General features: G+C 56.1%; 1 protein-coding gene across 1 annotated transcript; it reads right to left on the bottom strand.

The window, feature by feature from the left end:
• Nucleotides 1-10,509: 10,509 nt before the first annotated feature.
• MIND_00288900 (uncharacterized protein) lies at nt 10,510-12,006 on the bottom strand (the record flags this gene model as incomplete). Its single annotated transcript, XM_037359752.1, has 1 exon — nt 10,510-12,006. One exon carries the CDS (start codon nt 12,004-12,006, stop codon nt 10,510-10,512), a length of 1,497 nt encoding a protein of 498 aa, XP_037224847.1.
• Nucleotides 12,007-13,311: the final 1,305 nt, after the last annotated feature.

Raw genomic sequence — 13,311 nt, 5'->3', positions numbered from 1 at the left:
CGAGCTCTTTCTGTTCCTCTCCTGATAGGGGAATGCAGCGCCCTTTGACGGGTTCGGCGTCCGGGTGTAGTTCAATGGCATGGTCCCACTTCCTCCGTTCCGGGAGTTTGTCGAAGTCCTGTTTTTCGAAAACCTCTTTGAATTCCTCAAGATAGTGCGCCGGGTTGTCAGCGTCGGGCTCGGGCCGTATCGGGGCGTCGGGGGGTCCGACTTCGAAGAGGTCTGAGGAGCACGAGAGATGGGTATTCGCCCGGAGAATAGACGATATTAGCCTAGCGACTACATCTTGTAAGTACGACTTTTATACGCTACGGTATTAGGGATGGATTGGATGGGCGCCAGGTCCCAGGGCGGATCGGATGGGCGCTGCGTAGGGTCGTAGGGGTGAACGGAAGGGGTTGGAAGAATGAGGGGGCGTCCAGGAGGACGACGGTATACGGGCCCGTGCGGCCTTACGGCCCGGACGGCCCGACCCGAACCGTGACATCACCCCCTCCGTTGTGGGCGGCGCCTCGACGCCCTATGGGTCCGCGTCCCCTGGTCTTGCTTTCGGATTTTCCATCGGCCATTTACGAGTTCTTCGCGGGGCGCGAACGGGTTGAGAGTATAAAAGTCCTCGAGTGCCTCTTCTGCGCCCTCCAGTTTGTCACGCAATTCCCACGTCCACTCTTCGCGAGGGTAGCCTTTCCACTGAATTAGGTACCTTAGGCGGTGTCGTCCTTGCTTGCGTACGAGCGAAATGGCCTCAACTTCGTAGTGAGGCTCGCCGTCCCGCATTTCTGCCGGGGGTGGTGGGGCGGCCCGTTGATGATCCGCTACGAGGGGGTTCCAGGGTCGTAATAGCGCCGTGTGGAATACGGGGCTTACGCGCCAAGTTGGGGGTAGCACCAGTTCATAGGATGTTTTACCCACTTTGCGCTTAACTTCGAACGGCCCGAACCTCTTGTCATCCAGTTTTTTTGAGGGTCGATCGCTGGTCAAATTCGTCCCCTGGAGGTAAACTTTGTCCCCTTCGGCGTAATTCGGGTCCGGAGAGTGCTTTCGGTCGTAGTATTTCTTCATCGTTTCCTGGGCTTCTTTCATAGCTTCGGCCGCATCGGCCCGGGCTTCCTTCATTCGTTCGGCAAACACCGTAGCGGCCTCGGTCGGGACGTCTTGCGGGGCCTCGGACCCCTTTCTCGGGTGGAATCCCAGCGTGAGGAAGAAGGGCGAGAATCCCGTTGAAGAGTTAACCTTGTCATTAAACGCGAACTCTGCTAGGGAGAGCCAGTCGGACCAGTCGCTCTGCTGGAAGTTGCAGAATGTTCGAAGGTATTGCTCGACCTCCATATTCGCACGCTCTGTTTGCCCGTCCGTCTGTGGGTGATACGCCGATGAAGATCGAATCTTGATTCCCAGCAATTTGCTCAAGTCGCTCATGAAATGCCCGATGAACTGCTGGCCCCGGTCGCTAGTTACTTCCTCTGGGAATCCGTAATCTTTCCAGACGTGATCGCGGTACAGTCGAGCGACTCCTTCCCCGGAGATATTTCCCGTGCACGGGAGTACGCGTATCCCTTTACCCAGTCGATCGGCGATTACGAGAATTGTGTTGTACCCGGAGGATTCGGGTAGTTGAACGATCAGATCAATTGATATGCGCTGCCATACCCGAGTCGGCACGCTATTCGGGACCAAGGTCCCTACGGGGCGTCTCGGGAATATCTTCGTTCGTTGGCACAACGGGCAGGCCCGTACGTATGCCTGGCAATCGGCCTGGATAGACGGCCACCAGTAGTTGCGGGTCGTCAGCTCGAGGGTTCGATGCCACCCCGGGTGTCCCATGATAGGGATGTCATGGTGTTGCCGTAGCACCCGATGCCTCAGTCCCATAGCCGGGGGTACGTATACCAGTCCGTTCCGAGTCTTGAAGCCGTCATGCTGTTCCCAGCCTTCCGGTTCTCCGTCTTCCCAGAGTTTGAGGACCTTTTCCTCCGTGGCCGATTCGGCCCGCCGGATCGAGTCCATCAGCCCGTCACCCTCCGTATGCTCTAGTGTCAGCATAGCGCGGATCGCGTGTTCCTTGAATAGCCCCGCAGGAAGTAGGACGATGTCCTGGTTATCTTCCTTTCCGTTGTCGTACCCGTTTCGTCGGGATAACGCGTCGGCCCGCCCGTTCGTTTTCCCCGGTTTATGTAGCAAGGAGAAGTGATACTCGCTCAGTTCGAGAGACCATCGTGCCTGCCGCCGGTTCAGTTTCTTAGCCGTCATGAAGTACTCCAGATTCTTGTGGTCGGTCCAGATTTCGAACGGCTTATCTCCCCCGTTCTGAAGATAATGTCGCCACTCGGTAAGGGCCCGCATGATAGCGAGCATCTCCTTGTCGTGGATGTCGTAGTTGCGCTCGGTGTCGTTCATAGCTCGGGAGAGGAATGCGATCGGGACCCACTTCCCCTCCTGTTCTTGCGAAAGGACGGCCCCGGTGGCGAAATCGGAAGAGTCCGCTTCGACCCGCCATGCCCCGTGATCCGTAGGGAAGTGTAGTACGGGTTCATCCGTGACCCGGTCTATCAAGGTCTGAAAGGCCTCCTCTTCTTCCGGTCCCCATTTCCATGGGCTGTCTTTTCGGGTCAGCCGGGTCAGTGGCTTGGCGTCTGACGCCGAAGTCTTTGATGAATCGTCGGTAGAAGTTGAGGAACCCCAGGAAGCTTTGAACCTCTCGCAGGTTACGAGGTCGGGGCCATTCGCGCACGCCAGCGACCTTGATCGGGTCCATGCGAAGTTGCCCATTCCCGACGATCACACCGAGGTATTCAACTTCGTTCCGCTCGAAGTCGCACTTGTCCGGTTTCAGGTACAATTGGTTGTCCTTCAGGATCTGTAGGACCTCTTTCACCGTTGCGCGATGTTCGGAGAGATCGCTAGAGTATATGAGGATGTCGTCCAGGTACACGATCACGCGACCCTGGGAAATCAGGTTGGAAAACAATTCGTTCATCATGGATTGGAACGTGGCCGGGGAGTTGGTGAGGCCGAAAAACATCACAAGTGGTTCGAATAGGCCCCGATTGGTAATGAATGCGGCTTTCTCCTCGTCGCCTTCTTTTATGCGGATGTTGTTGTATCCCCAACGTACGTCGAGCTTGGTGAACCACCGGGCGTTACGTAATTTATGCATGATGTCCGATATGAGCGGTATCGGGTATCGGTTTTTGATGGTGATCTCGTTTAACTTCCGGTAGTCCTGTACGGGCCGTAATTTCCCGTCCTTCTTCTTGACGAAGAAGAACGGGGATGCGTACGGGGATTTCGAGGGCCGAATCCGCCCGGTTGCCAAATGTTCCTTGATGAATGCGTCAAGCTCTTTCTGTTCCTCTCCTGATAGGGGAATGCAGCGCCCTTTGACGGGTTCGGCGTCTGGGTGTAGTTCAATGGCATGGTCCCACTTCCTCCGTTCCGGGAGTTTGTCGAAGTCCTGTTTTTCGAAAACCTCTTTGAATTCCTCGAGGTAGTGCGCGGGTACGCTCTCCTCGGTGGTTCGGGGCTTCTCGGCAGCGTGGGCGGCGGCGGCCAGTTTGGTGGCCACGCTCTGCATGGCCCGGATGTGGGCGGGCGTGTTCGAACCTTCGTCGTAGATCCTCGTGACGAAGAGGCGATCCCCTTTGCCCAGGGGTTCGTTGTCCTCTTCGTCCCATTGTTCCAGCAATCGGGCCCGCTTGCACTCGGGCGGGCATCGGGTGAAGGCGATCGCCCCTTCACGCCAGTCGATCACGGGGTTGTGCTTCTTGAGCCAGTGATGCCCGATGATCACGTCACTGTTCCCGGTGTCCGTGATGGCGAATGTCAGAAGTTTGGAGTGATCCTGAATGGTGACTCGTAAGCGGGTGACGTGGGTGATCGCCCCGTCGGCGTTGATCGTCCCGTCAGCGTTGTACACTGGGACTGGGTGCGGCAGGGCTTCGAGTTCCAGTTGCGAGTCCTCCGCGAACCGTTTGTGCATGAACTCGGAGGTGGCGCCACTGTCGACGAGGGCGTCAACCGAGTACCCGCGGAGGTCGTTGACCCCTTGAAGGGTGACGGCTACCCGCGTAGCCGTGGTGCCCTCACTTTTCCGAAAGGGGGGAGCATCTTGCAGTTGTCGCAAGGCTTCGGCTACGTCGGGGGCGTACCCCGTTCGTATGAACTCTTCTAGTTCGGGCCCGTTCTCGGCTCGGCGGGCCGGATGTATCCACTGTTGTAGTTTCGCACGAGCCTTCTCGGGCTGGTCTCGAATTTGGGCGACAAGCCTCTCGGCGCTGGCCGCGGGCCAACTTTTCCAAGCGGGCCTTGGAGTGTCTCGTATGGTTTTGTGCGGGTTCTTCCTGCGGGCGGAAACGGTGGTTTGCGGGGTTTGTTGTTCGGGGTTGGTTTCTACGTCTGGTCCCACGTATCTCTGGATTGGCAACACGGAATATCGATTATGCGGGTTGTAACTAGAGACACTTGTGGTATACGTCGGCGAGGGCGTAGGCTTCACTCGCGACGATCGCCAAAATCCGCTTTATCCGCGTTATCCTTGACAAACTCGGAGAAGATAGCCCGGATCTGGTTTGCCGATGCGGCCCGGTTCGGGCACATCCGACTGATGTGCCCTTCCTGGCCGCAGTTGTAGCAACGAGTGCTGCGGGCCGTAGCGGGGGCCTGGGCCCGGTCGATCTCCATAGGCGCGGGCCCCGTCGAAGGTCCGGCGACCGTGGTTGCCCCGTTTCCTCGGGGTGCGGCCACGGTCGGTCCGGCGGCGCTGATTGCTGCGTTTCGGGCCCACCCGTTGAACGGGTTGCGGTTGCTGAGCCCGCTCTTGGCGGGGGCGGGTGCCGTCGGGGGCGTTTTGGCCCGAGGGTGGTTAACCTTGTGGCTTTCGTCGAAAATGCGGTAGCGGCGGAGTGCGCCGTCCTGCTTGATGGCCTCTGCCTTCCAGGCCTCGTAGGTGTCGGGGAGCGTGTCTTTTCGGTAGACCGCGTTCGTAACGCCCCGGAGCATACAGTTCTTGGCGACGCGAATAAGGTTGACGTCGTCGTAGTGCGCGACTTTGTTGAGAGAGTCGAGGACCGTGAAATAACTAGTTGCGTCCATGTCTTTGGTCTGGACGAAGGTTTCCATCTTCTGCTGCGCGATTTCGGCGTGAGCTTCCCCGCGGAAGGCCGCGATGAAGGCTTTCTCGAAGCCTTCGTACGTAGTATAAGCTGCGGCGGTACGGAGCTTCATGGCTTGGGAGACGTTTTCCTTCCACGTGACCGCGTTCCCTCCTTTGATGTAGGAGAGTGCGTACGAAATCTTTCGTACCTCGTCGTTATAAACATTCGGGTTGGCTTCGAAGGCCAACCAACAATCGGCCAGGAAGGCGTCTACTTCGCTGGCGTCGCCCGTGAACTCCTTAGGGGGAGAGACGGTCACTCGTGTGTTTCCCCCGTGGGGCCGATGAGCCAAGTCCTCTCTGGCTTGGCGGAGCAGATCGTAGCTCTGCATGACTCCCTGCTGTACAGCTGCGTATTCCCCGTTTACTCGGGACAGCTCGGCCTCGAGGACCACTTGTCGATTCGTCAGGGCGGTGTTTTCCGCCTTGAGTTGCTCCATCTCCTGACTCGTTCGGAACAGATGGGCGAACAGGAACTCCTGTTGTTCGCTATGGCCCAGGGCCATGAATCGGGCACGTTCGTCCCCCTGGCTTGCGGGGGTGCCCATCGTACTGTCGTGCTCGGTAGACATTTGTCGCGCTTCTTGCGTTCGTGGGGGAGGCTAATATTCTGTCAGCGTCGGGCTCGGGCCGTATCGGGGCGTCGGGGGGTCCGACTTCGAAGAGGTCTGAGGAGCACGAGAGATGGGTATTCGCCCGGAGAATAGACGATATTAGCCTAGCGACTACATCTTGTAAGTACGACTTTTATACGCTACGGTATTAGGGATGGATCGGATGGGCGCCAGGTCCCAGGGCGGATCGGATGGGCGCTGCGTAGGGTCGTAGGGGTGAACGGAAGGGGTTGGAAGAATGAGGGGGCGTCCAGGAGGACGACGGTATACGGGCCCGTGCGGCCTTACGGCCCGGACGGCCCGACCCGAACCGTGACACGGGTACACTCTCCTCGGTGGTTCGGGGCTTCTCGGCAGCGTAGGCGGCGGCGGCCAGTTTGGTGGCCACGCTCTGCATGGCCCGGATGTGGGCGGGCGCGTTCGAACCTTCGTCGTAGATCCGCGTGACGAAGAGGCGATCCCCTTTGCCCAGGGGTTCGTTGTCCTCTTCGTCCCATTGTTCCAGCAGTCGGGCCCGCTTGCACTCGGGCGGGCATCGGGTGAAGGCGATCGCCCCTTCACGCCAGTCGATCACGGGATTGTGCTTCTTGAGCCAGTGATGCCCGATGATCACGTCACTATTCCCGGTGTCCGTGATGGCGAACGTCAGAAGTTCGGAGTGATCCTGAATGGTGACTCGTAAGCGGGTGACGTGGGTGATTGCCCCGTCGGCGTTGATCGTCCCGTCGGCGTTGTACACTGGGACTGGGTGCGGTAGGGCTTCGAGTTCCAGTTGCGAGTCCTCCGTGAACCGTTTGTGCATGAACTCGGAGGTGGCGCCACTGTCGAGGAGGGCGTCAACCGAGTACCCGCGGAGGTCGTTGATCCCTTGAAGGGTGACGGCTACCCGCGTAGCCGTGGTGCCTTCACTTTTCCGAAAGGGGGGAGCATTTTGCAGTTGTCGCAAAGCTTCGGCTACGTCGGGGGCGTACCCCGTTCGTATGAATTCTTCTAGTTCGGGCCCGTTCTCGGCTCGTCGGGCCGGATGTATCCACTGTTGTAGTTTCGCACGAGCCTTCTCGGGCTGGTCTTGAATTTGCGCGACAAGTCTCTCGGCGCTGGCCGCGGGCCAACTTTTCCCAAGCGGGCCTCGGAGTGTCTCGTTTGGTTTTATGCGGGTTTTTTCTGCGGGCGGAAACGGTGGGTTGCGGGGTTTGTTGTTCGGGGTTGGTTTCTACGTCTGGTCCCACGTATCTCTGGATTGGCAACACGGAATATCGATTATGCGGGTTGTAACTAGAGACACTTGTGGTATACGTCGGGGGGCATAGGCTTCACTCGCGACGATCGCCAAAATCCGCTTTATCCGCGTTATCTTTGACAAACTCGGAGAAGATAGCCTGGATCTGGTTTGCCGATGCGGCCCGGTTCGGGCACATCCGACTGATGTGTCCTTCCTGGCCGCAGTTGTAGCAGCGAGTGCTGCGGGCCGTAGCGGGGGCCTGGGCCCGGTCGATCTCCATAGGCGCGGGCCCCGTCGAGGGTCCGGCGACCGTGGTTGCCCCGTTTCCTCGGGGTGCGGCCACGGTCGGTCCAGTGGCGCTGATCGCTGCGTTTCGGGCCCACCCGTTGAACGGGTTGCGGTTGCTGAGCCCGCTCTTGGCGGGGCGGGCGCCGTCGGGGGCGTTTTGGCCCGAGGGTGGTTAACCTTGTGGCTTTCGTCGAAAATGCGGTAGCGGCGGCGTGCGCCGTCTTGCTTGATGGCCTCTGCCTTCCAGGCCTCGTAGGTGTCGGGGAGTGTGTCCTTTCGGTAGACCGCGTTCGGTAACGCCCCGGAGCATACAGTTCTTGGCGACGCGAATAAGGTTAATGTCGTCGTAGTGCGCGACTTTGTTGAGAGAGTCGAGGACCGTGAAATAACTAGTCGCTGTCACGGATAAGACCCGGCCCGTCCGCTCCGGCGCTCGTGTCGGGCCATTGCGGGCCCGTAACACGCAGCACGTGACGACGGGGAACATGCGCCCCAGTAGGAGGAACGCACACGTGGGAAGCACGTGACCGAGAACGACGTCGAGCCGTCGCCGAGCCCAACTCGACACCAGGGGAATGGGGAGGAGTGCTAGGAGGTCAGGAGTAGCACCTGGCCCGCAAGGGATGTGCGATCGTCCCCTCTGCGGCCAGGAACGGGAGCGAGGAGGAGGAGGAGAGGCCAGGGTGTCCGATCACCCCCTTTGCGGGCCCGCGTATATAAGGCGCGATAGTGTACCCTGTACTCTATCGCTTAGATCGTCTGAAGAACTACCTTACTCCGTGCGAGGAGACGTTATCGACTCATCGGGCCCGACACGACCCGATTCGAACCTTCGACCACCGACTACGGCAAGGGACCGAGTTCACGGGCCCTTTCGGTTTCGATCTACCCCGCCCGCCATACTTGCGGGCCCGACTATCCGTCTGTTCTGTTCCAGGCGCGCGTTCTTAGGAGAAGTCCTCACACGGCCCGACCCGCAGTCTGACAGTCGTGTCCATGTCTTTGGTCTGGACGAAGGTTTCCATCTTCTGCTGCGCGATTTCGGCGTGAGCTTCCCCGCGGAAGGCCGCGATGAAGGCTTTCTCGAAGCCTTCGTACGTAGTATAGGCTGCGGCGGTACGGAGCTTCATGGCTTGGGAGACGTTTTCCTTCCACGTGACCGCGTTCCCGCCTTTGATATAGGAGAGTGCGTACGAAATCTTTCGCACCTCATCGTTATAAACATTCGGGTTGGCTTCAAGGCCAACCAACAATCGGCCAGGAAGGCGTCTACTTCGCTGGCGTCGCCCGTGAACTCCTTAGGGGAGAGACGGTTACTCGTGTATTTCCCCGTGGGGCCGATGAGCCAAGTCCTCTCTGGCTTGGCGGAGCAGATCGTAGCTCTGCATGACTCCCTGCTGTACAGCTGCGTATTCCCCGTTTACTCGGGACAGCTCGGCCTCGAGGACCACTTGTCGATCGTCAGGGCGGTGTTTTCCGCCTTGAGTTGCTCCATCTCCTGACTCGTTCGGAACAGATGGGCGAACAGGAACTCCTGTTGTTCGCTATGGCCCAGGGCCATGAATCGGGCACGTTCGTCCCCCTGGCTTGCGGGGGTGCCCATCGTACTGTCGTGCTCGGTAGACATTTGTCGCGCTTCTTGCGTTCGTGGGGGAGGCTAATATTCTGTCAGCGTCGGGCTCGGGCCGTATCGGGGCGTCGGGGGGTCCGACTTCGAAGGGGTCTGAGGAGCACGAGAGATGGGTATTCGCCCGGAGAATAGACGATATTAGCCTAGCGACTACATCTTGTAAGTACGACTTTTATACGCTACGGTATGTGAACAGGAGGGGTTAGAAGAATGAGGGGACGTCCAGGAGGACGGCGGTATACGGGCCCGTGCGGGCCCGTTCGGGCCCGGACGGCCCGACCCGAACCGTGACATACAGTGCATATCTAAGAACTAGCATGAGTCCTGAATGGCCAGTTAGGAAGATATCTGTGGGGAGGTGTTTTGATCTGACTGTCATTGACAGCAAATGGCCGTTTTGGGAATGACTCTTAAAATAACCAAACAACAGCAGAGTCCAATTTAACAATTGTGAGGTTTTCACTTAACAACAGTGTGACAACTGTTATGGATAAGACACAGCCTGTCTGCTCCAGCGCTGGTGTCGGGCCACCAAGGGTCCACAACATGCAGCATGTGACGATGGGGAACAGGTGCCCTAGGAGGAATGCACATGTGGGAAGCACGTGACTGAGAATAACATAGGCCTGTTACTATTGCTATGCCATTGGTCCTGCAAGCTTTCAACAGCTGTGATTCTGACAGCTGTGGCCATAGAAATCCTGTTACATGCATGCAAAATGTGTGTACCAGCTATATAGATATATAGTAGCAGTGCATATAGCCAGCATCTGGTTATAGTGGTCTTTTGGCTGAGTTGGATTCTGTGTTAGCGCTTCTGCACAGATTTCACAAAACCATCAAAGTCAATGACTATTGCCGTTATGGTAATAGGCAGCATCCCTAGCAAGAGGGTCCTTTAAGACCTCCAACAAACACAGTCTCTCAATCTGCAGTAGTTCCCCATTTTTTTAAAAAAGATATTCTCAAAAACCTATTTTGCATGGTATCTTAATAGCTGATTTCCAACGCCCCTAGGTGAATTTGGATGAAAATTTTTATATAGGTATGTAGCTCTCATCAATGTATAGTTTATAAGGCCAAAATCAAGGAGATATGTCAAAAAAATGGGCTTTTGATCAATTAGACAAGGCTTGCTATTAGGATGTGATCTGGATAGTTGCAAGGTGTACTATGACTTGCAGATCAAACACACCTACTATTATACTATTTTGATCAAGTGTTTTGAATTTTTGGATCTAAACATTTTTCTTCTGATTTAAGGTGATTTTAACAATGAGTTTTTCAGTCAATGTAACACATAACACAGACACTTGATTAAAATAGTACAATACCCAAATTTTCCACAGTGCCGGCATTCCCATTTGGAGTCTAAGTGGTTGAGTGAAAAGTTCAAGTTATGTCATGCAACATGTCTCACAACTCACACCTCAAGGGAGGAAAGAAAGTTGAAAAACTATCAAAGCAAGGTCGAAGACGGCGATCAGCCGGCACCTAGTGTGAATTACCCGTTTGAATCTTCGAGCGACATATTGACTTGTTTTGGGATACATAGTAATGGAGACAGCACTGTACGTAATTTCATTTACCTGTTCAAGTTCACTCAAGTAAGCCCAACTTCCACCACCAGCCGACCCTCCTCCACCCACTTGCGGCGCTGTTGCAGGAACACAGAATGATTCGCGAGCTGGTTGCGCAGTTCGAGCCCATGGACGGTAAATGTCCTCTGGGCAACCGTGACGGATTCGATAGTGGGCACGTTGCCCCAGTACTCGACGAAGGAAGTGATAGTGTCCAATAGCAGTTGGCGCTGCATGGATGTCGGGCCTCCGCCATCTTGAGCCAACGACAGCGGCAGATCGTCAAGCTCGTATGTGATCTCCTTCAGACGTGCAAAAGCCAACTCGCTGGGCGCTGTGTTGCGCTTTAGGCGCGGAACTAGGTTCATCAGTTGGGCAAGCAGATGGTGGCCATGCAGAGGGTACACCGGGTGGGATCGCTCTTTGAGGTCCAGCACGGCGAGGGCGGGGAGGTTGCCGAGCAGACACGCGAGGCTCGTTGATGATACATCAGCGATGTAGTGCAGCGCAAGCGTTGTTACGCTTACATAGTGCTGTGCAAGGTGGTGGCCAACAACTTGTAGGTTTCCCCGGAAGGTGCAGTTGTTGTAGATGGCGAGTAACTGGAGGGCAGGCGGCGCCAGTGCCTCCAGCATGCGATGCCAGTTTTTGTTGCGGCCATCGAGCTTGAGCACCTCTAGCCTGAGCGCTGTGCACATGACTAGATCTTGGTGGGCCGTATATTCGACAAGTGTAAAGAGCTCAACGCATTTAACTCCCCCAGCGACCCCAGGCGGCCCACTAGCAGGGTTTGCCAAGTAATGCAAAAGTGTTTGCCTGCTGCTACATGCGAGGGAGTCCAGCTTCCGCCAATCGACGTTGTCCAGAATCGCCTGCATATCGGGCTCCACAGGCTCTGAAACCGTGATGCGCAAGCGGCGCAACGGCGCGGCCTTCAGCGCGGCCAAGAAATTGCTCTCATCACGGAATCGACGGGAGGCCTGCAAACAGACGAAAGACTGCAGAGAGCAAAGGTTGGAGGGAAGTGTTATTAGTATGTTAATCCCCGTCCTGATGAGCTCTAGCGAGATAAACCGCGCCGACTGGCTGAAAAGGGTGTCGATCAGCGCCGTGAATTGATCATTCCTGGCGGAGGCTCGCCAGTCATATCGGCCCCAAAGGGTGACCCGAAGCGGATGGCCGTTGGACAACTCCAGATGTCGAAGCACAGCCATTTGCGCAATTTCAGGCGCCCGTTCATCTTCTCTATAAACAGTAATCGTTGTCCACAGCGGGGCGGTCGAGAGGACTACGGCGTTCCAAGCACTGCAAACGATGCGCAGAGGATAGTGTGCAGTCATGCTAATCCTGAATAAGGAGCTCCGGGAGACCGTGTCCATGCGAATGAGCTGACCCGATGCCCAATTCTCGTCAGAAATTTGAGCGGCCAGGAACACACATTCGAAGATAGCGCCCCAAATCTCGAATGGGAGGGGAGGACCATTGCGAGGCTCTGATGTCAGAAGATCGGACGACGACATTCAGCAGCACCAGCAAACTAATTGGGCGGCGTACTTTATGCGTGGATGATGAAAAGACGACGGAAGATCGGCGCTGAGTCACAGTGTGACCAGAATCAAATCCTTCTTCTATTGCTCTTCCACTGCGCATCGCGACTTCGTCTTCCTACCCTAGGTTAATCGTCTCTCTCAACCACCAGACACCGTAATCGGTGTTCATGCTCTGCGAGCTTGGTGTGTTCCACCAGCAGCACGGTGTCCTGTTAGTATTAACTTTCCACTCGGACCGACAGCCGTTCCTGCCTAACACTGGACGGCGCTGGCGCATATATACCCTGACTCTTCGAAGGAGGGACTCTGAAGGATGGAAATGATAGGTCATTTGGTTCCTCCTCTTATATCCGTGAATTATGTCCTTCGTTCTAACATCTTCGCAGACGTCTGATGGTGGCTCTGGCTAAAAGACCAGCCCCAACAATTCTTGAACGGCCTATCTCTCCCGCTTGTCTCGACGATGCACAATCGAGTCTATTACGACAACACCTCAAATATCGGAAAAGAAACTGGGCCTATGGGATACAAACCGTCTGCGAAATGTGCCTCCTTGGTACGTGTCGGTACATACTTCATTCTGACCCACATTCATTCGTCTTTCCTCAGGAATAAACTTCGACAAGGCGGCACTGCAGCAAGCAATATCTCATTTCTCCATTATCCGCCCCGGGCATCAAACAACCCGTCTCCTCGTACTCTCATATTAGCTCCCCTCCTCGCGTCGCCGAAGTCATTTTCCGCTGCTACTCTCGTTGAAAACACTATCTTCACCATTTCCACCCCACAAACGACATTCCCAGATGCCCTCTCGCTTGCCTATCCATTTTCCAGCACCATTCAAAGGGTTTTCAGCCCCAGCGACGCAACCAGCGACGCTTCTCATCGGCTTCTTCCCTTCTCCGTCACTCCTTGTCACAGTCACGCTGTCGACGAAAAACATTTTTTCCCTGTGCCCCTGTGCGACGTGGGGCACTATCAATCGCAGTTCATGATGCAGCACCACTTCATATCGATGCCCAATTCTTCCCAGCCGCTTTCAACAATTGGAAGACTCTCGAAGATACCAGAATCGACTTACTTCCGTCGTATCTTCACGCGTGGATCTGCGCTTGCATTTGTGGAGTTCTTGCCTCCAGCGCTCGTTTGGGGGACCTTTTTATGTCAAGCCTGCGCGCTATTCGCCATGTCATCTAAAAGCCTAGCCAACGAGGATGGTGTTCAAGTTCCTAGGCTCCCGGCTACCCTACCTTCTCCCATGCACTTTCAGCCCAT

The sequence above is a fragment of the Mycena indigotica genome (assembly GCF_014461135.1).
Source record: "Mycena indigotica strain 171206Taipei chromosome Unknown Mind.scaff0002, whole genome shotgun sequence".
NCBI classification, from domain to species: Eukaryota; Fungi; Basidiomycota; class Agaricomycetes; order Agaricales; family Mycenaceae; genus Mycena; species Mycena indigotica.
This window is presented reverse-complemented; position numbering and strand designations above follow the sequence as displayed.